Source organism: Squalius cephalus (assembly GCF_949319135.1).
Source record: "Squalius cephalus genome assembly, chromosome: 1".
NCBI classification, from domain to species: domain Eukaryota; kingdom Metazoa; phylum Chordata; class Actinopteri; order Cypriniformes; family Leuciscidae; genus Squalius; species Squalius cephalus.
The window spans coordinates 62,469,933-62,497,363 of record NC_137122.1 but is presented as its reverse complement, the minus strand read 5'-3'; the positions used below and the strand labels follow the sequence as shown (position 1 = coordinate 62,497,363).

Sequence of the window (27,431 nt, the reverse complement as noted above, 5' to 3'; positions counted from 1 at the left end):
AAGCCCTGAAGGACGTTGTTTTGTGTATCGCTGTCATGACGACAGCACGGGAGTTTTTTATGAATGGGACAGGCTGACGTGCATAATTCATATTAAAGGTATCGACTCATTTTTTCATTTCATAACTCCTGACACAAATTAAGACATAACTGTCACTATAAGTTTCTCAGAATACAATAGTGGTCAAATACTGAAACTTGAGTATTATATCTTTTTAATGATGTATAGTTTGTCAAGGTATAACATTAAATCTGATAGTAACTTTGAACTATATAAATAAAAAAACGCTTCAGTGCGCCCACGCACTGGTGAAGCTTAACAGGTTAATAAACTACTCAGGAACAAATCTGACTTTCTCATTCATAGGACTAGGCAACTTCATTACTTGTACAGTGCTCAACCAAGTCATCTACTGGCTTTGAAACTTAAAACCAATGAACAATTGGCTAACATAACGTCTGCTAAATCTTCCACAGGTAAACTGTGTTCTGATCCAAATGAGGTTAATGATGTCTTCTGCTCATTTTATTCTAATTTATACTCCTCAGACTTTATTTATAATGAGCAGGCATGCAAAAGCTTTCTGAACCATCTTCAACTTCCAAAGCTTTCCTATGAATCTGCTCTTGTACTTGATGCTCCAATAACTCTGAGTGAGTTGTACAAAGCCTTAGTGAGCATGAATAAGAATACATCTCCAGGGCTTGATGGCATTTTCTGTGGCAGGTTTTGTATCATATGGGCTTTGGACATAACTTTTTATCTATGATTCAAACTTTATATAATGATCCTACTGCAACGGTTTTGACAGGGATCACCTGTTCTAAGCAATTTCCCATATCTAGAGGATCTCGACAGGGTTGTCCTCTCTCGCCTCTGTTGTTTGTTTTATCTCTTGAGCCTCTTGCTCAGGCAGTTCGGCAGTCCACAATGAACATACCAGTTGTTCAGATGTTTAAATATCTAGGAATCTCAATTTTCCCTACAGTGTCAGCCACAGTGACTAATAATTACAATAAAGTACTTGTCAAGGTGGAAAATAGTCTTCAAAAGTGGAGCTCCCCAACTTTGTCTTTTCATTCCTGCATTTCAGTGATTAAAATGAATACTCTTTCCCGAATAAATTTTGTTGGTTCTATGCTTCCTCTGGCACCTCCCAAAGGTTATTGGAAAAAAAATCATTCACTACTTTCTAAATTTATTTGGGCAGGTAAAAGACCCAGAATTAAAATCTCTGTCCTTCAAAGGCCAAAAAAGTCTGGGGGTTTAGGACTCCCAAACTTTCAATTATATCATTGGGCCTTTGTGTTGCGCCCTCGTTCCACCTGGTTTGACACGGCATCTTGTGTATCTTGGCGTTCTATTGAGGAAAATATTGTAAAGCCCCACCGATTACAAGATCTTATTTACTCTAATATCTCTATTAAACAATCAAAGGTTAAATTTGGGTCCATTATCACTGAGCTAATTTCCACTTGGAACGCTACTGAAAAATATTGTAAAATATCTCCAAATTGGTATCTCCAGTCACCCATTTTCTTTAACTCTCGTCTCCAGCTGGGAGGATGCCCTATATACTTTTCTAGTTGGGCAAATAATGGTGTATTTACACTATATGACATTTTTGGGGCTGAAGGTCTCCGCTCATTCTTAGACGTTCAGAAAATCTTTAATTTACCCGGTTCCTCCTTTTTCTTTTATCTTCAGTTACGTACAGCAATGCCTTGGAATGGCACACTAGGTTTACATCCTTTTCACAAGGTTTTGACCGGGAGTAAGGGGTTGGTCTCTATTATTTATGCTGTCTTGTTGCAGGCACCAAATAAACCACTGGATATGTGGTATTCCCTGCATATACTCTGTCTATTTGATTTCATATGCTTGGTAGTTTTGCCATTGCTACGTACTTATTGTTTATTTGTTATGCTACACTACCATGTCAATTTCTCTGTTAATCTTGCTATTACTGTTAAATTGATGCTTGCCACATCTGTTTGTTCATTTGCTTGTGTTTTTTTTTTTTTTTTTTTTTTTTTTTTTTTTTAAAAGCTAAATGGAAAAACCAATAAAAAATTGATCACAAAAAACATTATAGGGATGAAATGAACGTAGAAATGTTTACCCGGCAAAGCTTTAAAGCACGAGCAAATCATTTGTGACAACTTTTGTGATTGCGAATAAGTGCAGTGTCCTGTGAGTGTAACTCTACCGCTGCATTAACATGTGATGTGAATGTACGTCGAGTTTTACAGTATTGGGACTGAGGCGCCAGAACTGCAGCTGATAGAATGTGCGCTGTAGCACGATACTATCATATTTCTTCAAAAGCAGATCGTGGAGACATTATGTCGCACTATGTCGTGTGACATGTCGCACTGTACAGTCCTGCTTATGCTCATGCAAAGCCTCATTGATGTAATTTTTTTGTTTTGTCAACACGTTTTATGTTGAAATGTTTTTATTATTTATTAAAGAAAATTATGCATATCATAAAAACCTACTGTAAGCCTATTTGATTCTTAATAAAGAATTCTAAAACACAAATGCTGCCAAATAACATCGGTTAGCAAGTCCTGATCAATGTTTTAATTTTACGATCATTTAATTTAATTTATTTCACTGTTATGTTTCAGTTAATAAATCTATTAACAAATTGAAATAACACGAAGTATAAGACACATAATCTATTGACTAGGGATGCACCGATCAGCATTTTTTGCCTCCGATACCGATTCCGATATCTGGGATTCAGTATCGGCCGATACCGATCCGATACTAAAATAAAAACAGTCCTGAATTACCTAATAAACAGTATGCCTCACTGTGTGGAAGAGACTGGGATCATTCTTTTGTGAAAGGCATCAGGCAGGCTTGACTTAAACATTACTTTCTTAACTTTATGGTGGGTGCTGGATGGCTAAAATACACATTAATTACGCAGATATTAACATAAATAAATACATGATATTCAATAAAAATAAAAAGCAGCATGGATAAAAAATAAAAAGAACAGTTTGCACTGCATAAATTTAAAATGATATATAGATTAATTCTTATTAAAGTTACAAAAGTTCTTTAGTCAAGAGCAGTGAGTAATTTCCTCTGTTCCCATTTGTTCTTTGATTAACTTTACTGACAGAAAGCTTCATTGGCTACTGTCTCTTTAAGATCTGCCGCTGCTGACAGAGACACGGATCTCACACGCGCCTCATTCTCTCACAACTTTTTACGTTCATTTAAGACTTTATTTAACTCATTTAAGACTGCTCAGTCTGCTCTTATGAGGATATTCGACAAAACGGACATTTTGGCATAATTGCACGTGTTAGTGTTCGTTCAACTTCAAGCCGAAAGAGAACTCGATTCTGGTCTTTCTCTGCATCGTGTGTGTGTCTTGAATGGTTAAAAAGCATTTGCATGAATAAGAGCGCATCATATAATGTGACGGCAGCAAAAGGATGACAAAAAAAAAAAACGGATGCTGCGTTAACTGCGTTAAATATTTACCACTGAGTCTTCTCCTCCCAGTTCTACCAGTGGTGCTTATCCAACTTCCCAACTACTACCTGCGCAGACGTCAACAGCGCAACTGGGTTGTAGGTTGCCATGTTGAGCTCACAAATGGGTTGAAATTTGTATGAAGTGTTGATTGTGTTAGTAAGATACGTTTAATACAAGATCTGGCAATCGGACAACCTTGGAATAATAAATTGATGTGGTTATTCATATAACGAGGTTTGGGCCATACAAATTACGGGAGTTTGACGGGAGAAATAACAAAACGGGAGGGGGGTGGGAGATGGGTGTGAAATACAGGAGACTCTGGGGGAAACAGGAGTGTTGATAGGTATGCACGTTAGCTTGTTTGAATTGGAAACTGTTTGCCTGCCGCCTGCGTTCTGCGCATGTTGCTAGCGCGTGATGTCACACACATGCGCACATCATAGAATTACCGCGAGAGCGTTTAGAGAGCCGACTGCTTTGTAAGCTTTCGAATCGCTCTCGCTGTAATTTGATGCCCCTACGGATCGGGCCCATTGTTACCGATACCCGATCTAAAATTTTATTCCATATCGGAGCCTATACCCGAAACAAATATCGGATCGGAGCATCCCTACTATTGACATGCATTGCCTTTAGAAAAATTGGGCACACAATGTTAACGTTTAGCCTACTTTGCTTACATTTGATGCAATAATAGAAGCCTACATTTGTTTCAGTTCTAAAGTTGTAATGTAATTTCAGCATTGTGATTATGAATTTGTTTAACTACAATGTTTTACTTGAATTTATCTGCTACTAGCTCTCAATCGCTCTCAATGAGCCGCAGCGCAGCGTCTGATTACGCAATAGAGATAATAAACTGACACTTTTCAAAGTCTGTGATTATAGCGCCACTTAGCGGTAAAAGGCATAGAGCCCTGCACGGGCCAAAAACTCCAGCCCTAACCCGGCCCTGGCCCGTGGTGTTCAAGCCCTACCCGACCCCAGCCCGACAACGCCTGCAATTTTTTCAGCCCGAACCCGGCCCGAACCCGACCCGACCCGAGACCAACATCAATCACTTTTAAGCTCTCTCTGACGCGCGCTATCTCTGTTATACAGATACTCTTTGATGCGCTCTCTCTCTGACGCATGCTCTCTGATGCGCGCTGTCTCTGCTACACACGCAAACACACACACGTCACACGCTACTAAGAGGTAAACTTTTATTATAGGCCTGAAACATCATGCCCAAAAATATTGGACAACCTGTCCATTACACAAGCATAAACATGAAGGGAGAATATAGTGCTACGGGATCAAACCGCAAAAATAAGTAAATAAACAGCCTACCTTTCTTTGCTTTTCAACTCCCCACGATCCAACTTCTCCTTGATGCCCTGCATGGTCAACTGTCAGTGTCACCTGTTTAATGCACGTGAGTGACGCGCGTCGCGAGTGCGTGTATGTAGCCTATGCGTGTTGCGTTTGTCTTAATTTCTTAGGCGATGTATAATATTTATAATATAATACTATAAAGTGTGCTCTGCTGCACGTTAATTATATGCACAATGAGGAGAGAAGCTAAAATAAGCCAGAGTCCAACCCGAGCCCGATCTGTAAAAAAAAAAAAACAGCCCGAGCCCGGCCCGAATGGGCTTAGCCTGTCGGGCCCTGTCGGGCCCCGACGGGCTTGCAGGGCTCTAAAAAGGCAACAAATACACATCCCCAATTTTACCGCTGCGGGAATGGCGTATTATTCTGGTTGAGTAACAACTGTACTTTTAAGAATTCCATGTGCAGGCCCAAATCACTCTTTGCTATAGTTAACAATCTCACTAATCCACCACAACATGTTATTTCTGGCTCTGCAGTGCTTTTGAATAGCTTTTCTCAATTCTTTTCAGATAAACTGAAGTCAATTGAATCCATTACCAAAGACACCAAAGTGACTCAAATGTTCATTTGATGTAAGCTGATTCAGCTCATTCAACAAACTCTCTCTGCTTTCACTCTGACTACCTCTGCTGCCATAAGTGATCTAATTATGAAGTCTAATTCCACATCCTGCCAGCTTATATCTAATATCTAATTTACCATTCTTAAGCAAAATACTTGAAAAAGTTGTGGCTTCACAACTGAGATCATACTTAGATCCTAATGGTCTTTTTGAACCTTTTCAGTCAGGATTTCGCCCATCTCATAGCACTGAAACTGATCTTCTTGGGGTGGTTAATGACATTCTTCTGTCCATGGATTCAGGGTTAATAAACAAGTGCTGCATTTGACACAGTCTAACATTAAATACTCATCTCTCCCCTTTTTTGATATCCGTATCACTGGTTCAGCTCTTTCCTGGATCATTTCCTACATCAGCGACAGAAAGTATTATATACCTATAGATCATTGCTCCACTTACACTGGGTGTTCTTTAAGGTTCAGTTCTTTGCCCACTACTGTTCATCATTTATATATATCCACTTGGTGACCTCATCTACATGCATGGACTTCAATTTCATTGCTATGCTGATGACACTCAAATTTTCCTCACCACCAGCTAATAGAGCATCCCTTCCCGACTCACTTACTGCATGTATCAGGGATATCAAGCATTGGATGTCCCAGAATTTCCTCAAGTTAAATAATAACACAACTGAAATATTGATGATTGGCTCTGTTGCCTCAGTCAAAAGGATGGACCGGTCCTTTGATATTGATGGGGTTCATGTTAAGCCTTCTTCATCCATCCATAACCTTGGTGTTGTATTTGATTCAACTCTTTTTGCTCTCATATTTCTTCTGTTGTTAAAAACTCTTTTTTTCCATTTTCGTAATATTGCACATCTTCGATCTTCTCTAGCTAATGCTGACACCTTAAAAGTCTTTTGTCTTTTATTTTTCGTGTTCGCATTTATGAGGAAAAACCAATATTACGTGACAGTTCTCCATTATGGACGCGAGCGCTCTAAAAAAATCACTAAAAGACTTTCAAACTTTCACAGAGACCTCAAAACAGAAAGTACAAATCCTTTCTTTAAAACGAATTTCGTTTTGTATCAATTGTATCTTACTTTTAATAATTTTTTCATTAACAAATTTCCTGGATTTAAACTGCAAATTAACATTTATATTTCTTATAATAAAAATGAAAGACCTATGTTACAGACATATGAAAGATAACATTTCGTTGATTAGTTTTGGATAGATTATACATTTTTAATGTAAAATATCTGCCACCTCAAATAAGCTTTTGTTTGCCAATATTTGCTTATGTTAAATATAATATGTTTTGTCAAAAATAAAGTTATCAAATAATCAATCAAATCCTTAACTTTGAAATATGTATGATAAAATGTATACTTTAGTTTTTACAAAGAAAGATTACACTTGAATTGTTGTTGTAATTGTAACCTTTTTAATAAAAAAATATATTTACAAGGTAGATGTAAACAAACTATTAAAAGGTAAATATAAGCCTTTTCTTTAAATAACTTTTATTGTGTTTTATTATTGACAAATTTGGGGAGAGCATAAATATTCCAAAACTGAAAATACAGTATGAGAATTAACTGCACAATTACTAGACATGTTTTCCTTGGATATTATAGGCCAAATTGCAAGCACAATATGAGGAAAAATAAAAAAGAATTGAGATGCTTCCAACTGTTGCTCTTGCATTCTTGTGGCTCAGTGACTCACCTGAATGAATGGCTAATTAAGTATGCGGGCCTCATTGTCTCCTCAGGTGTGAACCACTACATATACATGACCGTTGACGCCCACTCCGCATATGGCCTTTCCAAACAGAAAGTGCTTTGCAAAATTCAAATCAATGTATTGTGTTATGTGAATGATAAGGCAGGGTGATTTTCACTTCATTTTGAAGAAAAAACACTAGGCGATGACATCTTTTAGACAAAAGTCTTATTGGCACATATTTAGAATGTGTTTTATGGCCTTATTTCAGAAACTTTAGTTTTTAGTTTTTTCAATAACCACGCATAAACATTATTCTCTCAAAAATGCAGACATGTACATTCTTGTTGCTCACATTTCATGGTAGCCCTGTTTGTGCTAAATAGTGTGTAATTTTTTTTTGCCATTAATATGTTTATAAGCAACTGAAAAAAGCAAAAATGTCAGGGCATGTCAGAACATCTCAAGGACCCCAAAAACACCTTAGACCCCAGAGGGTTAATTCATGCATCAATCAATTACACTGTGTTATCACATCGACCAGGCATTCTGCTCACATTACTCCTCTGCTCATCACTTGTTACCCGTGGCATCACGTATTCACTTTAAGATATTACTTCTAACATTTAAGGCATTAAATGATCTTGCACCTCCATATCCATCTGATCTACTTTACTCCTACCACCCTGCCCGGTCCCTTAGATCAGCTGAACTAGTTTTTTTGTTTTGTTTTTTTGTCCAATGTAGGTGGAAGTTCATTTAGAGTTAATGCTCCTAAATTATGGAATTCACTACCCCTTACACTTTGTTATATCTCATCTATGGCTACCTTCAAGACTCAGCTAAAAACATATATATTTAACATGTACTTTGGATAATGTGGCTATATGTATCCTTATGTGTTTGTAATGTGTGTGTGGTAGTGTTGTCACGATACCAAAATTATTGTTTCGATACCGATACCAAGTCAAGTATTGCGATTTCGATACTTTTTCGATACTTTTCCTGAAAAGGGAGAAACACTCTCAAATATCATTGCTGTGCTTTATTTTAAAACCGGGACAACATTCTAATCATGTCACTAATAAATGAACATATGAACAGCAGATATATTAAACATTTGAACAAAATGTGAAATATCAAAATATAAAAAATAGAGCAATGACATTCAAGGTAAAAAATAAATAAATTAAAAAAAATTAGCAGCATTATCTCATTTATCATAAGAAACATAAGAGTTACCAGTAATAACTTTATCTTGATTCTGAACTTTGAATAAAAATATGAACAGCGATTATATTAAACAATGTTTAATATTGGTAATATTGGTAATATGATAAGCCTCATTGGTGATATATTTGACATATGGGGAGAGAGTTATGGAATGCCTATACTTCATGTTAAACATAAATATATAGCAGAAAGACAACGTCGGCATGTTGACGGCAAAATAGGCTACAGAATATTTCGTTCTGTATTGAGAGGTGCAATATTTGAAAATCGATAATATTTTTTTAAATTACATTTATATTGTATTTATGTCAAAACCTAGACTTTCAAACATCAAAATGTAATTTATTAATATGTATTCGTGTCAAAATGACAGAAACATCTTTTCCTATTCTATTTAGCCTGGAAACGCTTCCAACACGCTTGCGTGTCGCGTGAAAAATAGGCGTCGGTTCTATTTATAGCATGCACGTGTCACGCAGGCAGTTAACATGGGAGCCGAAATAAAAACGGACACGCCACGCAGCCAGTGTGTCGCCGGCCTTACAAATCTGGAACGCAATCATTCTTAGAAGTATCGATACTAAGAAATTTAGGAATCGTGACGTTTTTAATTTCCGATTTACTTTTGAAGTATCGGTGCACCGTGCAACAGAGCAAGGTAGGCAAAGTACTTCCATATGTCACTCCCCGCGTCATCTTTTTCTACGAGTCGTGGACCACTTGTGCTCGCACATGCAGCCATCTCGCTGTAGTGTTTTGTCACATGACACTGACAGCGGCAGCTTCTTTGCTGCGTGCGTCAGGAAAAAAAAACACAGACGTCCATAGGGAGGCTTTTTTTTTTTTAAGTATCGATACTGATAAATGTAGGTATCATGACGTTTTTAATTTCCGAGTATCGCGATACTTTTGAAGTATCGGTACACCGTGCAACACTAGTGTGTGGGTGTGTAAATGTATTGTATTGTACAATGTAAAGCGCCGTTGAGCTACAGAAAGGCGCTATATACATAAAAATTCTAAGTACCTCAAAATGTTGAGTTGACAGTTTGGATTCTTCAGTCCAGCACTGAGCAGCTTCACTCCTGAATCCTGCAGGTCATTGTTACTCAGGTCCAGCTCTCTCAGGGAGGAGTTTGATGACTGTAGAACTGAAGCCACAGTTTCACAGTGCTGATCAGTGAGATTACAGGATGTTAATCTGAATAAAGAGAGGACTCTTGTTAAAAGGTTATGATCAGTCAAGAGCTTGTTATTGACGGAGAAGCTTCTGAGCACTGGAGAGACGTTGAATGAATGAATGAATGAATGAGGCATTTATATAGCGCTTTCATATGTACTACTGTACACCCAAAGCGCTTTACAATTATATCAGGGGATCTCTCCTCAACCACCACCAGTGTGCAGCATCCACTTGGATGATGCGACGGCAGCCACAGTACAACGGCGCCAGTGCGCTCACCACACACCAGCTATAGGTGGAGAGGAGAGAGAGTGATAGTGCCAATTCAATGTATAAGGGGATTATTAGGAGGCCATGATTGGTAAGGGCCAATGGGTGGAATGTGGCCAGGACACCGGGGTTACACCCCTACTCTTTACGAGAAATGCCATGGGATTTTTAATGACCACAGAGAGTCAGGACCTCGGTTTAACGTCTCATCCGAAGGACGGTGCTCTTTTGACAGTATAGTGTCCCCGTCACTACACTGGGGCGTTAGGACCCACACAGACCACAGGGTGAGCACCCCCTACTGGCCTCACTAACACCTCTTCCAGCAGCAACCTGGTTTTTCTCAGGAGGTCTCCCATCCAGGTACTGACCAGGCTCAGCCCTGCTTAGCTTCAGTGGGCAACCAGTCTTGGGCTACAGGGTGATATGGCTGCTGGCTAAAGCGCAGAGAGCGGGAAGGCCTGGGTTGCACTTATATTTTATATTACATACACTTATATGTTCTTACAGTGTACTTACTTTAGAAAGTACTGGGTAATATAAGGTAACTGCATGGGTTAAGGTTAGGTTTAGGGGTAGGTTCATGGTTAGTACCTAGTTAGTACCCAGCTATTGTAACCAGATTTCTCTTGGCGGTATACAAGATGGGATGGACAGGCAACCCCCCAAATTTTTATTTTTTTTTTATTTATTTTTTTAATAAGAAGGATCATAAAGACATAGATTCTATTTAGTACTGTCAAGCTTTTTCACATAACAGATGTTCAATAGCCTAGTCCACAAGACAAAATACAAACACAAAATACAAGACAAATTACATAGGCTTGATTTTTAATATTGTGTGTCATTACCTGAATGATCCACAACTGTTTTTTTGTTTTGTATTTGTAATGGTTGTTCATGAGTCCCTTGTTTGTCCCGAACAGTTAAACTGCCCAATGGTCTTTAGAAAAAATCCCTCAGTTCCTGCACATCCTTTGCTTTTCCAGAACCTTCTGCATATTTGAGTCCTTACTAGCAGTGACTATAATTGTGAGATCCATTTTTCACACTGGTGACAACTGAGGGACTCGTACACTACTATAACAAACGCTGCAAACATTTAGTGATGCTCAAGAAGGAAGCATCCGTTAAGAGCCAGGGGGTTAAACTTTTGAACTTGATTGTTCGTGTAAATTGTTCTTATTTTGTTTAAAAGTTAATTAATTGATTTAGTCCTGCCCTTCAGAGGCTAAATAAGATATTAGCATGTTAAACCAAATAAGAAAATTTAAACATCCCCATCATCTTGCTCAAAAGTTTGCCCCTAGCTCTTAATGCATCGTGTTGCATTCTTCAGCATTACCTTGCAGATTCTGAAAGATGTATAATAGGTAAATGTATGACTGCAACTATACATTGCAATCATTTTGTAAGGGTTAAAATATTAATTTAAGAGCTCAGTGTTGAGACCTTTCACCGGAATTTGATTGAGAGGTGACCTGACCAATCATTATGCAGATATCCTCCATTTTTGTCCAACAAACAAACCAAACCAGTTAGTAGATTAAAGTCTAAAACTTTAGAACTGGACTTGAACTTGAAAAATGGTATTGATTTCTTTTTGCAGTTTTGATGTTCATTCATGTTTAATTTGTGCTATAACTAGAAGAGATAATCAGTTCACGTGCTGCTTGAACTGAGGCGCTACACATTAACCCTCTGGGGTCTGAGGTGTTTTCTGGCCCTGGAGGTTTTCTGACATGCTCTGACATTTGTGCTTATTTCTGTTACTTGTGACATTTTTGTGGCTAAAGTCTGATTACACTGTATTTAGCACAAACTCTGCTACAATAATATATCAGCAGCATCTATGTAAAAGTTTGTAGTTTTGAGATAATGACATTTATGCGTGGTTTGTGAAAATAAAAAAATAAAAAATGGGCCATGAAACCCATACTTATTATTTCTTTACAAGACTTTTGAAAATTGTATCACGTAGCCTAGAATATTTGCTTCAAAACTATGCGAAAATCATCCTGACTGCTCATTCAGATAAGACAATATATTGATTTAAAATTTGTAAGACGTGTTTTCTGTAAGAAAGCTTTATGCGAAGAGGCGTGATCACATCATTAATATGTATGGATTTTCACACCTGAGAAAGACAAAGACCCTCCCTAATGGCCCTATTAGGAGCTATCAGGCCCTGTCATTCTGAACAACCTTGCACAAAGAATGAGGAGAATTAAAAAAGAATGGCTTTTAGATTGTTTGGATTTATTTACAACACAACATAATCCAAAGATACACAACAAATGACAAAAAAGCACATTATTGAAAACAATGATCCAAAGACAGAAACCTTTTTGCCATTCCTAAAAACATTGTACATACCTTTCATTTCCAAGGTGTTTGATTTTCACTTTACCATGTTCATGTACAGAGACTCATGTGAATGTTGAAGTCAGCAGGACTCAGTTGCATCTGGGTCCTGTAAAAAAAACAAAAAAAAAACTGTGAACATACTGATATCAAGAGAAATTATAGGGCTGCACGATTTTGTGAATAGATTTTAGATTTTTCTGCTTAAAATTGCTTTTTAAAATTCACAGAATACACACACAAATGTTTCCAACTATGTGTAATGATGCTGCATAAAATAATAATAACACCTATAGCAGCCTATAAATCTTCCAAAAGATTTCAGTAACAACTACGTTAGAGAAAAATATATTGATTATCATATGTTACTTCAAATGTTTCCATTCGTTATGATGATATGAAATGAGATTAGAGTAAAACATGAAGTCTTTGTTTGGTGCGTTCATTCAAACGGAGAGCGCACTCCAAAATATGAAACATTATGGTTACCATATTATACATATCAACGTTTGAGCAGATATCCACAAACACAGTATAGTAAACACGGGTCTAAATATTATAATATTCACCTTATATCTAGCAACAATTCAACTGCAATGTGAAGTTTATGCAACAATAACATAAACTAATAAGTAAGAATTTATTACCTTACATCTTTCTTGTCTTCAAATCGCGTTCTTCTTCTTCTGAGGTAAATCCAATGTAAGCTCACGGGCGTGTCTTCCCAACTCGACGAAAAGCAGAGACTTGTGAAGTTTTTGGTGCTTTGTTTTTGAGGTAACGAGCGCGTGGGCGTGGTCGAATTAAAAATAATGAGCAAGCGTTTGAGAAGCTGGACATCTTGTTGGTTTTATACAAATTACTTAAACAGAGAATATTTGTTTTCAGTTTGAATCCGATCATTTAAAAGTACACACTTAAATGTTTATAAAAATATATGGCTCATAAATGTGTGACAAGTATTCGCTGAGTTTTGTTTCAGTTTATAGACGTGCTCAAGAAAAAAAAGTTCACCGTGACGGAAAGGCAGAAAACACACCCTGTTTATTTTCTTTATTTTAGAAAAGCACAATGTTTTGATTTGATTGTAAGTGGACACATACAAAAGTAGAAATATCACAGATTCTTTTTTCATATTTCTTTTTTTCTGTATGACGGAGTAATTTAAGTTTATTGTGCTACTACGTGAAGAAAATCCAGCAAAACGCGGGGCTGCATTTGCCGACCTCAGAAGGTTAAAGTGTCAGTCATGTTTGAAATTACTGAGACTTTATTTCACACCAAAAGTAACCTGCTCTGTCTTGTCTGTTGGCGCATTGTCAGTGTCCTCTTTGCTCTGCAATATATTTTTTACTGTGTGAAAACATGATGTGTGCGGAATGGCTTGTTGGATGTAGCAACAGTAACTAAGAGGGGCGGGTCTTTGTTAAAGGTCAATTTCAAATTATTTAAATCTTTGTGGACTCAGCCGGACTCAAATCAGACTCGGGCATTAAGGACTCGGACTCAAGTCCGACTCGGCCCTCTTTGGACTCGGACTTGGACTCGATTGTTAAGGACTTGGATTTGACTCTGACTCGACAAAGGTAGACCTAATTTTTCTATGCTCATAAATTATTATTTTCTATGCAGATTCACTTCCCTACAAAATCACCCCAATTATTCTAGACTGATTAATTCTATTCAAATAGAGCGATTCAAATCAACTGGTGAAACTGTTTATTTATACATTGCAATATATATCTGAGAACAACTAAATATCGCAATGTAAGTTTTTTCCAATATCGTGCAGCCCTAATTCATACTATATATAACATACATTTTTAACGGTCGTGAATGGTGTTCTAATTTAAATGTAGTGCCTACTCGACAGTACGCAAATGCGGATGCACCATGAGCGTTGTATAAACAGTTATTTCAACGTTTAATGGGAAACATTTTAAATGGCAACAGAAAACTCGCCAATTGGAGTGAAGAAGAGACTTTTTCATTATTAAAGGTTGTATCAGTGATTTCAGACTCCGACTTCGCGTGCAGCCGTGCATGAGCGCAAAACCTCACAACACCCTCCCCTGTCGGTGATTGGTTGGAACACTATTTATTTTGGTTTTGAGTGGTTGGTGAAACCAATTGTTTTTGTGTGCAGATCTCAGAGCCTAGGCTGCCTACAGAGACACGTTTTTTTGACGGCCTGCTTATGGGGCGGGCAGCTAGCAGATCGTTAGGAAAGATTAGATGAATGTGATCATTTATGCTTGGGCCTGAAATCGCTGATACAACCTTTAAATTTACTGTCCAAAATGTCCATATAGAGAAAATAAAACTTGATAGTACTTGGCATTATAATATGAGGATGAGCAATGCAAGAGCCTCCATGTAAACAGGTTGCATGCAGAGTTCGTCCAATCAATGAATCTAACACCGCAAATGTGCAAATACGAATGTTAACCGAGGGTTTAGGAATGTACAGCATGAAACATCAGTTTATAAATACCCAGGATTAATTGTTAACCCCGGGTAAATTATGAACAGTGTAAAGGTTTACAATGACTCAGGGTTAACTATTATTATTAGTGTGAAAAGACCTCCTGTATTAGCTATAAAACAGATAGTTCTGGACCTTGATTCTGAATGGTTGAGCCGTGTTCTAAGCCGTAGTAAATTACTCTACAAGGACTCAATCCATCCAAGCCATATAACATTTTCAGTGCTCTTATCACGGTTACAGTGATTAAGCATTAAGGCCCGGACTAGTCTCACAGACAGTTTCTGCTAAATCCTGTTCCTGGAGTACCCACAGCACTGCACATTTTCAAATTCAACTCATCAGCTAGTTAGTGAAGACTCCAAGACCTCTAATATGTGTGTTAGATAAGAGAGACATTAAAAATGTACAGTGCTGGGATTGAAAACCACTGACCTAAATCAAGATATTTCTTATTTTAATTCATCCTCACCGCAACTAGATATACTGTATGAGATAGCCTAATTTTAAAAGTGTGATTTCTAGACCAGGAAAATGAATATGTTTTTCTAAAAATGCTTAATCCTTATCCAGTAAATTATGAACAATGGAAAAGTCATGTAAATTCATTGGTTGAAAAGATATTCAGCTTTTAAAACTTCAGAAATTTAATTACTTGGATTTCAATTATAATTACAAATTAAAATAATTATTTTAAATATTTTAATCTGTAGACACTTCAAATTTATGTAAAGAAAAAAGTAATTAAAGCGCATTCAGCTAAACTATTAGTATTATGAGGTACTAGAGAGGTATTATGTTCATATTTCAATTCAGTTGATATTATGTTCATATTTTCACACTTACAGAGCTTTTCTGCAGTTCCTCAGAGCAGGTAACAGTCTCCTTCGACCCTCTTGTGATGATGTGATGCTGTACTTTTTAAGGTCAAACTCATCCATCACCTTTTCTGACATCAGGATCATGTTTGCCAAAGTTGAACATTGTGCAAGAGTAAGCTTTTGGTTACTTGTTCCAGATTGTAAAAATGGCTGCATTTCTTCAACAAGAGAACTATCCTTCATCTCAATCAAGCAGTGACACAGATTCATCCATCTTTCAGGGCTGACATTGTCTTCTGGACTTTCTGTGTTTTCGTGTTCTTTAAGGTTTTGGATTATTTTCTTGATGCTCCATGGGTTGTTATATGTGTGAATCAGCAGATCCTGTAAGAGTCTCTGATTGGACTTCAGCGAGATGCCATGAAGGAATCGAAGGAAAAGATCCAGGTGTCCATTTTTACTCTTAAAGGCTTTATTCATTGCTCCCTTCAGAAACACATCCAAATGAACATTTCCACACTGAGTTCTGGACTTTCCTGTGAGGAATATTTTCATAACTTCACTGTTCTTCTGTAAATAGCAGAGAAACACATAGAGTGCTGCAAAAAACTCCTGAAAGCTGAGATGTACAAAGCTGTAAACCTTCCTGTGATAAATCACAGATTCCTCCCTAAAGATCTCAGTGCAAATCCCAGAATACACTGAGGCGTCAGTGACGTCTATGCCGCTCTCAATCAGGTCCTCCTCGTAGAACATCACATTGCCCTTCATCAGCTGATTGAAAGCCAGTTCAGCAAGTTTCATAATCACTTCTCTGTTGGACTGCAGGAGATTCTCTGGATCTCTCTCTTCATACTTCTGGTTCCTCATGCTAGTTTGAATGAGGAGGAAGTGTATGTACATTTCAGTCAGAGTTTGAGGGATTTCTGCACTGTGGTCTTGTTTCAGGATGTTTTGAAGCACAGTGGCTGAGATCCAGCAGAAGACGGGTATGTGACACATGATGTGGAGGCTTCTTGCTCTTCTGATGTGAGAGATGATTCTGCTGGCTTGATCCTCATCACTGATTCTCTTCCTGAAATATTCCTCCTTCTGAGGGTCATTGAATCCCTGAATTTCTGTAACACGGTTGATGTATTTTGAGGGGATCTGATTGGCTGCTGCTGGTCTGGTGGTGATCCAGATGAGAGCAGAGGGAAGCAGATCTCCTTTCATGAGGTTTGACATCAACACACCCACTGATGAAGACTCAGTCACATCAGAAACTTTCTCACTGTCTGAAAACATCAGTGTAATTCTGCTTTCATCCAGACCATCAAAGATGAACACAACTGTACATTCATCATACATCTTTGAGTCCAGATCTTGAAGTTCAGGATGAAAGTCCAGCAGAAGTCTGTGAAGACTGTACTGATGATCTTTAATCAAGTTCAGCTCTCTAAATGGAAGAACAAACATGAAATCTACATCCTGATTGGCTTTTCCCTCGGCCCAGTCCAGAATGAACTTCTGCACAGAGACGGTTTTTCCAATTCCAGCGATGCCTTTAGTAAGAACAGTCTTGATTTTGTCTTTCTTCTCTCTTCTCTTCTCCTCATATCCTAGTTCAGGTGAAGGATCAAAGATGTCATTGCAGTTGATTGGAGTGTCTTGGAGTGTCTTGTAACTTTTCTCCATCTGTAGCACCTCATGTTCTTCATTCACCCCTTCACTCTCTCCCTCTATGATGTACAGCTGTGTGTAAATCCTGTTCAGGAGGGTCTGATTCTCTTGTAGTTTGATTCCCTCAAATAATCTCTCATACTTGTTCTTCATGCTGGTTTTGTGCTGGTCTTTGACTCTCTGCAGATCATCATGCACTGGCTGGTGAGAGTCAAGCTGCAGGGCTGCTTCTGTGTCATGATGACTGATGTGTTTCTGACAGGAGGAGGATGTGCTGGTCTGACAGGACACATCTCTGATCTGGTCAGCTCTCACACCACTGAAAACACATTAAGATGAACAGAGACACAAAAACCTCTGTTAAAATAAATAAAAATCATACCACATGTAGAAACTGACTTCCTAATATCACACATGGAGATCCTCAAGGTTCTGTTCCCGCACAGATTTTATTTACCCATGTTGCCAACAAACTGTAAATGAATTATGCACATCAGGCATTTGGGGGCAGATAATGACCTGCATATTAAAAGTAATGAGACATCAATATTTCAGTAGTCAAAATGTTTGAATAAAATTATTTTAAAATATCACATAAACACTGACATGAAGAAAAAGCAGTGTTCATGTGAAATGATTACATGTAATTGATTTACTTGTAAATGGTGACAGATGATCCTTAAATCAACAGTTATTCTGAAGAATATGTAAAGTTTGGTATTTAAGCTAAAGGCAAAAATAATTAACATGATAATAAAACAGCTGATAATCAACAGTTGGCTTACTTTTCCATTTGTTGACATGACATAGTTTGATTCAGATGGTAAATATCATAAATATCGTATTAAGTTGGGTGTCCACCTTAGAGATAATCATCATATTTATAATGAAACCATTATATTTAAAAATATATATATTAATCATATAATAAAATATCACAATTATTGTTACTACTGTAAAGCTAATATAATTTTTTTTATGGGATCTCCTTCAAATCTTTCAGAATCTTTAGTTTTTAAATATTTTTTCTGTATTTTTAAAATGAAGAGTTTAATTTTAATGACAGTATATTATTAAACACAAATGCATTTACTTTATTTATTAAAATAAACAGAACTAAAGTGATTGTTTTGAACAAGTACTAACTTAGATATTATGCAAAACACATTACTTTATTGCTAAAGTATTTGTATCAATACTTTCAATACTTTTGCCCCATCCTGTTGAGACTTTTAAATGTTATTATAACTGTATGAGGCGGCAATAAGGTTTTTTTTTGCTTTTTTTTTTTTACCCAGACTCTGGATAGTCTGGGGTAAAAGGCTTAAAGGTTATTGTCACCTCATACATGTATACAATTTTTTACAAAAACAAACCACTTTAATGATTTATTTTCCCACAAAATGTATTGATCCATCAATATTCAATAAAAACATGTATTTTTTCTGCAATCATACACTATGCATAAAGAGCAAATGGCTCTGAATAAAGAGTGAGATTTCAGAGGGAGCCAGAAAAACATACTCCAGTTAATATTAGATCAATACTATTATTAAAACTACAACTGCAGACCTGAGTTCACCTTCACTGCACAACAGTTTGACAGTGTTTAGACCCTCAACATAACAATAATCTCAGACAGCAGCGTTTGATCAATATCATCAGCTCTGTCGGCCTAGAGAAGTTTTAGATGCTGCTCTGATCAGACTCTGCACTGATAGCAACATCATTCCTCTGAACCTCAAATAATATTGGCATTAATCCAAATAATTATGCTGTTTTGTGCATATATGATACATACATCTTCTGTTAAGCTGCTTTTAAACAGTTTATATTCCAAAAAGTGCTAAACAAATAAACTGTGGTAACTATTTCGATGGTTCACTTTAGACAATCTACTAACCAGAAGTTACTTTGCAACTACATGTGAACTACAAGTCATTAGAATATGAGCAGATACTGTTTAATATCTGCTAAGACTTTATTTTGATGATCCTCAACAGACATTTTACTCACTATAAGCAACGTTACAATTACGCCAACTTATTCTACTAACCCGAACTCTAACACCTTACCCTAACCTAACAGTCTACTTACAGTCTACTAATACTCTAATGAGAGTTAGTTGACATGTAATTGTGATTTACTTATGGTTAGTAGAACGTCTAAAGCACTTTTCCACTGCGTGTTTCGACTCGCCACGACTGGGCTCAGCTCGGCTCTCTTTATTTTTGGTTTGGTTTGCTTTTCCACTGCAGTTTAGCACCGCTTCTAAGTGATCATAGGCGCCGATCTCATGGTCAAGCACCCACAGAAAAATACGCGATATATTGTATTGATTTTAACCATTAAAAAATCTATTGCAGTTTTCAGACACGATTATCTTCACCTTTTTATTGTTTTTTATTTATTTATTTTTTTAGGCCGTTTCTATGACGTTATTTTAATGACAAATCTCTCAACTCGCAGGCGGATCTCCTTCACTCTCGCACAGAACTGGACGCTCGTTCTCAAATATACAGTCTCAGGCTCTTGTCTGCTCTCGATCAGATATTACGTGTTCATGCTCAAACTCAAAATCTCTACTTGCTCTTTCTCTAGAATGTTCTTCTCTCCTGGATTTAATGTTGCCAGAAGCTTTCAACCACCAGACTTTCACGATTGACTGACGAAATAACACGTGTACCTTTCAGTTGTAAAGAAATTACGGATTCGCCTTTATTTCATGAGATAGCATTTTCAAGCTGATTTTAGTCAGCCAGTTCTCAAGTTATTTTATTATTTAATAGTTATTTTTGAGTTAAGTGCTTATTGTAAATAGGTATTTATTGAATTATTGATTGAATTATTAAACGGTATAGTGAACCGTTACGGATCATCAGATATCAGCGAGAGCGCGACTCACGACAACACTCATGGAGAGAATGTGCTTTTGTTTGGTTGGTAACATAGGTGTAACTTGCGGGTGGGACATGTCCTCACCACTTTTTGTGTATGGAGTGTGGGCACCGGCAGAAACATAAATCGGTGCCTATGGGTGGGATTATAGACTGATCATTATAGTTGTGCCACCAACTCGTCTACTGACCACGATACAGACATTTATTTTTTCAGGATGCGTGCGACGGTCGTTTAAAAAAGTTGTGCAGACAAATGATCCTGAGGTGGCTGTTGCTGACTATTTAAATCTGGCGGGTTTGGTGTCTCATGTCGCAAATTCAGCGCAGTGAAGATCCTCTCTGACCAAATTAGTGATCTGCAGTGTTTACACGTCACATTTTAGTCTCGGTACGGCTCGCTTGGAACCTCAACTGAGGTGGTACTAAAAAAATACCAGGTACTAGGAACTTTACACAGTGGAAACCCCCCAAAAGTGGGACGTACTGAGCCGTATCATGCAGTGGAAAAGCGCCATAAAGTGGACCGTCGAAATAAAGTAACCATAAACTTGACATGACTTACGCATGTTGCTTAAAGTAAAGGAAAATTCTGGGTTCAGTAAAATTGAAGTTCAATCAACATTGGTGAGATAATGTTCATTACCACAAAAATGCATTTATACTCTTCACTCTTTTGTAAAAAAATAAAAATAAAAAAATTCTTCAATTGTAAAGTGTCTCACCGTAACCTCGATTTTGCTTTTTGCACAGAAAAAGAGTGACGGATTAAGAGTAATATTTGCTTTATGCTGAAATATAATTGAATATGTTTGGATTTGGTAGACGGTAATTTGTCTGAGAAGTTTGAGAACCTCTGATGTTGGTTATCATCTGTAGATATATTCAATTTGGATACATATTTTATATAGCCTTTTTGACCTTGCAAAGTAAGTTATTGCAAGGGGTATATAGCTCATTGAAGAAACTGGCTACTGTAGTAGCTTTTTAATTTTAAAGAGAAGTAGCAAAAGCTTTAAGTTCATTATGAGGAAAGGACAGAGTTTTTCATTTATGAATGGTAAAATGGTAAATGGTAAATGGACTGCATTTATATAGCGCTTTCACAGACCTATGGCCACCAAAGCGCTTTACATAGCCTCACATTCACCCATTCACTCACTCATTCATACACCGACGGCGGTGTCAGCCATGCAAGGCGCCATCCAGCTCGTCGGGAGCAGCTGGGGTTAGGTGTCTTGCTCATGGACACCTCGACACTTGGTCAGGTGGAAACTGGGATTGAACCACTAACCTTCCGGTTTGTAGACAATGAAGTGTTGAAACTGATTTGATTTTACTGGTAACAGCCCTATAGTAGTGCCTTATTAACTGAATTGATCAGTAAAAATTAAGAACTTATAGGCTATATGATGATGCATATACTGTAGATTACTATATAATAAGGTTTTAACAAATGCCCCAGGAAATCAATTTATAGCGGGAATAGCACCTCTTTATGGAAAAGTTTGTTTCTGTTGCTGTCAACATTGTTTTTGGAAGATATTAAAAATGCAGTTAGCTTCTGTGTACGGATCTGCAATGCATGGCATAAAATGTAGTTAATAGTGGATAATTTGACGCGCTTCCGTGTCACAGTGTCTGTTATCAGCGGATTCTGTTCATGTGTGGCCAGACATTTTAGAAATCACGACCATCTGATGTTTTACGGCCATGTCCGGAATAAATGCCTATGTATGGTAAACCTATATACAGTTAGGGTGATACAAGATTTTGGGCATATTGCCCATCTCTAAGTAATTTATTCCCTACTTGACCTGTAAAGTCACGTCCACAAACCTCTTGCGTATTGTTTGGTCACACCACAAGATGTCACTGTGGCCTCAAAGCTTCAGCACTGCCACTCTGAGCTTGATTGCTATGTCTGAGGTAAAACACGCCCCCCTCAGTAATATACAGAGCAATAAATGTATAAATAAATACATAAATAAATGTAAAAATAAATAAATGCTTAAATAAATAAATGAAAAAATAAATAAATGTGGAAAAAATATATTATTATCCATAAATAAGGAAATAAAAGTATAAATAGTCATTTATTTTTGTTTTTACATTTCTTCGCATATTTAATTATGTATTTATTTATATATTATTAAGTCAGGTTTGGCATTCCATACTTATTATCACATTTATTTATCTATTTATTCATTTATCTATTAATTTATTTATTCATTTTTAATTTCTGCAGGTTTGGTCCTCCATATGTTATTGACAGTTTTTAGAGGCGATGAACCAATATAATATCTTGACTGCCCAGACAGCCCTGAACTTCATGATACTCACACAGGGTCAGAGGTCACAGCAGGTCCATCACTGAATTCAAGGGGCTCAAGCATGGAGTTGTTACTCTTCATGGACACACAACTGAATACTGGAGATGCTGCTCTTTGAGTGTGAACAGACGCCTCCTCTCTCTCCTCACACACACTCATTTTACAGGTCCGGTTCTCCTCCTCTCTCTCCTCACACACACTCATTTTACAGGTCCGGTTCTCCTCCTCTCTCTCCTCACACACACTCATTTTACAGGTCCGGTTCTCCTCCTCATTTTACAGAAAGTTTGCTCCTTCTCTTCCTCCTTGATGATAGACTTGGTTCCAGGCCTGTATGTGGACACAGAAAACATGCACAAAACACAACTGAATTTTGACACATTTTATTTAAATGGCATTTAATTCACTATAACTTAAAGGGATAGTTCACTTTGAAATTAAATTTTGGTATGTTTTAGCTTACCTCAAGGGCATCCAAGATGTAGGTGTCTTTTTTTCCGCAGTAGTTTCAATTTTGATATTTTTAGGTCAAACCGTTCTTGTCTGTCAGTCATTTCATGCAGGTCTATGGATACTGTCTCAAAGAGCTTGCACAAAGTCCAAATTAAAACAATTCCCCATCGTCCAAATTAAACAATTCCCCATCGTAAGTACACATTGATGGCCTAAGACACGAAACGAGCGGTTTGTGTGAGAAAACGAACAGTATTTATATCGTTTTTAGCTCTTATAACACAGCCGCGTTCAAATGATCTGAGGGCTCGGGCGGGTATAGATATATACACTAGACGTCGCCTTGGCTACTGCAGTTCATTGGAACGAAACCGTAGCCAAGGCGACATCTAGTGTATATATCTATACCCGCCCGAGCCCTCAGATCATTTGGACGCGGCTGTGTTATAAGAGCTAAAAACGATATAAATACTGTTCGTTTTCTCACACAAACCGCTCGTTTCGTGTCTTAGGCCATCAATGTGTACTTACGATGGGGAATTGTTTAATTTGGACGATGGGGAATTGTTTTAATTTGGACTTTGTGCATGCTCTTTGAGACAGTATCCATAGACCTGCATGAAATGACTGACAGACAAGAACGGTTTGACCTAAAAATATCAAAATTGAAACTACTGCGGAAAAAAAGACACCTACATCTTGGATGCCCTTGAGGTAAGCTAAAACATACCAAAATTTAATTTCAAAGTGAACTATCCCTTTAACGTCAACAGTCTTTCTCCAGTTAAAGGTGCCATCAGAATTGAGGTAAAAATATCCAAAAAATGAGCTACACGCATCAAAAGAATGAGAAGAAATAAGGGCGATGATGTCATTAAAAAAATGACAAGTTATAGTGCTGCAGAGATATCAACCTGAATTAGCATGCTAAATTACTAGCCACGGCCCGACAGGTGTCGTAATACCAGTTTCGGCCATGGGAGGCGGTATGCGGGCAACATAACCACCAGTCAAACATGCAATACACGAATAACTCGCACGGCTTGTGATAAAAAAAAAAGGAACAGAACCAGAGTAAACATTAGCACTGCTTTCCATCGCTGGAGAATGGACATGAAAGAAATGAGGTTCCGAACTTGCAATATTTCTTTTGGATTGCTAAGTTAGATGCTGTTAGTATTTCGTTAGAAGTTTGTTTTATATGTTTGTGTAGTTTTTTCGGGAAGTTATAACATAGAAATGTATCGAAGGCTGTTCGATAAACGTATATATAACGTACATAAATATAGTATTGTAATATAGTACACATGATAGCACAATCTCTATAGCTCTTTTTTTCTTGCCAACTACGTGACCTATATTATGTTTATTAAATGGCTGTCCTGAGGTAAATCTGACATAATTGTTCTCCAGCTATGTTATTGACCTCTTCACGCTGATAAAAAAACACTGATTGGTCGATATTATGTATGAGGAATACATTTTGGTAAGTCGTAGCCTACTGTATCTTTCAACAGTGTTCGTGTTTTTTACTATTAGCTAGTAGAGATGATCGGTTCACGTGCGCTAGGGATCTGTCGTGTAACATTTACAAGCGCCAAAACGGTAGGCTATTTATTGTTTGAATTGCGTAATAAAATTGACAGAATCTGAGAGCTGAGATTTTTTAGCGCAATTTTCCACCGGACAAAATTGTGCTTGTTAACTCATGATTTCTGGTCTGTGCGCACCAATCTTGCACTTCTATCTACTCCTCAACCAGACCACCTAGAGACTTCGGCATTATGTTAAGGAAGGTCTAATCTCGGGAACGCACAAAAAAAAATCCAGGAAAATATTTACTATCTCTTAGTGTTGTGATCCCATGAGGTGAGAAAATTGCGCTAAAACACTCACCGAGTTTTTATTACTTGTTTATATCATAACTAACCTGCTCTGTCTAGTCTGTCGGTCTCCGTGTCCTCTTTGCTTCGCGATTTTTCTGTGCGTGAGAAAATTGATGTGTGGCGTGTGAAAAGTGTCAATTGCGTGTGTCTCACGGTGAATGCGTGAGAGTTGGCAGCTCTGGTTACGTTGGCGCTAGCTTGGTCAACATCAGCGAATGCTGTCTGTCAAATTAATGTAATTCAAACTAACAATAAAAATGTAATATGAACAAAAACGAATATGAACATATTCACTGGTAAAGGTGAAGGGGAGTAGCTTGAAAATGTCATATTCATACTCTAGAGTAGACACACTTTGTACACTGCCCCCATTTGGTATGGAATGTGGAGTATGAATTTATTTTTTTGACACAAGGCAAGGTGCATTAAGCAAGTCTCTGAGTTTTTGCAGAACTATGCCCCCTTCTGGCGACACGCGAAACTGCAACCAGAGTTGTGCACGCGGTTACGTGGAGTTTGCGTTGGGGTTTGGGATGAACTAGAAGCCGGTCTCTTTGAATCCATCTTCTACTTTTGCCAAAGTCGCTTGAGTTGTCTTCGCTGATGCGGATAATGGCGGCGAATACACAAACCTGCCAGACATAGCCAGGTGAGCATGAAGGTGCATGACGTCACGCCCAGTCGATTCCGTCCCGAATCCCTCTTATTTATTTTACAGTACAGGATTATAGAGGCAATCGCAGAGATCATAGAAGGGCTCATTCAGCCCATCAGGCAATTGTTTAAGCATGTATGGGTTAGAAAAACGGGTATTTTTAACATGAAAAGTTGCTTAATGCACCTTTAATGTAATATTGTTGTTTAGAGCAACATGTCGGCCACACTTTCAAACACTGCAGTGTTTAAACGAGGCTGCTGTGTTTGAAAGTGTGGCCGACATGTTGCTCTAAAAACCAACATGACTGTTGATGTGGGAAAATCCATCTTCGCGCTGCAGATGTGGGACGTGCAGACGCTGACTCTCAATGGCATTAGATATTATTTACACAGACTATTAATGCAGAGGAGCCATGGATGCATTTACACTGCAATTACAATTGCATAAATAATGTTAGGAGATTAATTTTTTAATGTAACATTTTGAATATTGAAATATGAAATGATAGATTCGATGAAATGATACGTTTAAATATGAAACTAAAACAGCCAGTATAGGTGGTGCCAAGCCATGCACCATCTTAACGAGTGAGTTCAATCATTAACTGACGATTCGTTCAAATAGGCTACTGATTCGTTCAGTAAGAAAAGAAAAAAAAAGTGTTTTCACGCAGCAGTTCTGTGAAGTTTGGAACTTTTTTTTTCTTCTGAAGAAACAGCAAAAAATAAAGAAAAAGTATTTTTCAACACTCTTACCTTGTGATAGTATATCATATTATAATAAAACTATCACATACATAGGATTTTTTATAAAATTTTTAATTTTGGTATTTATTAATTTTGTTGTTTGCGAGGTGGCGGAAGAATTTTTTTGAGAAATAAACCAATTTACACACAAAATAGGCATTGAACAAACAATAGGCTATTAACAATTTACAATTCTCAAAAGGCAGACGTAGTTGCAAATTACAATAAATAACATAAATGAAGTCTCAAATCATATTTACAACCATGAAAGGGAAAAGAAATAAATGAATAAAAAAAATTATAATTGAAATAATTGAAAGAACAACATTTATAGCAAAGTAAGTTATTGCAAGGGGTATAAGCTCATTGAAGAAACTGGCTACTGTAGTAGCTTTTTAATTTGAAAGAGAAGTAGCAAAAGCTTTAAGTTCATTGTGAGGAAAGGACAGAGTTTTTCATTTATGAATGAAGTGTTGAAACTGATTTTATTTTACTGGTAACAGCCCTATAGTAGCTGTTAACTGAATTGATCAGTAAAAATTAAGAACTTATAGGCTACATGATGATGCATATAGATTACTATTTAATAAGGTTTTAAAAAATGCCCCAGGAAATCAATTTATAGCAGAAATTCTTTATGGAAAAGTTTGTTTCTGTTGCTGTCAATATTGTTTTTGGAAGATACATTCAAAATGCAGTTAGCTTCTGTGTACGGATCTACAATGCATGGCATAAAATGTGGTTAATAGTGGATAATTTGACGCGCTTCCGTGTCACAGTGTCTGTTATCAGCGGATTCTGTTCATGTGTGGCCAGACATTTTAGAAATCACGACCAGCTGATGTTTTACGGCCATGTCCGGAATAAAGAGTAGGCCCATATATGGTAAACCTATATACAGTTAGGGTGATACAAGCATTTGGGCATATTGCCCATCTCTAAGTCATTTATTCCCTGCGTGGCCTGTAAAGTCACGTCCACAAACCTCTGGTGTGGAAACCTCTTGCATGTGGATTCACCTTCACTTTAATGACACTGCTGAACAGCAGGTGTTTTTCCCAATCCGTTTTTCGTCTCGCATTAAGCAAATATGATGTTAAATTTTTACACATTTATGTGATATCCTGTGACTACACGCCCAGTCTTACTGCGTCACTGCACACACATTATAATATAGATTACTTAAATAATTACATAGTTTCAAAAAGTCAACCAAAGATTTAAACATTAAACTAAAATTCTCCTGTTAACAGAAAAAAAG

General features: G+C 37.3%; 2 protein-coding genes across 2 annotated transcripts in view; both read right to left on the bottom strand.

Annotated features, from left to right (window-relative positions):
• The window catches only part of LOC307170726 (protein NLRC3-like), a 148,618-nt gene extending 125,867 nt beyond the window's left edge, over nt 1–22,751 (bottom strand). The window contains exon 1 of the mRNA XM_079891948.1: nt 22,598–22,751. Within this exon, the coding sequence (XP_079748074.1) occupies nt 22,598–22,676 (79 nt within the window). The 5' untranslated portion in view covers nt 22,677–22,751. The remainder of the gene's footprint in view (nt 1–22,597) is intronic.
• LOC307170272 (NACHT, LRR and PYD domains-containing protein 3-like) overlaps nt 1–27,431 on the bottom strand; it is a 412,645-nt gene that overhangs the window by 50,339 nt on the left and 334,875 nt on the right. The window contains exon 6 of the mRNA XM_079891357.1: nt 9,440–9,613. Within this exon, the coding sequence (XP_079747483.1) occupies nt 9,440–9,613 (174 nt within the window). The remainder of the gene's footprint in view (nt 1–9,439; nt 9,614–27,431) is intronic.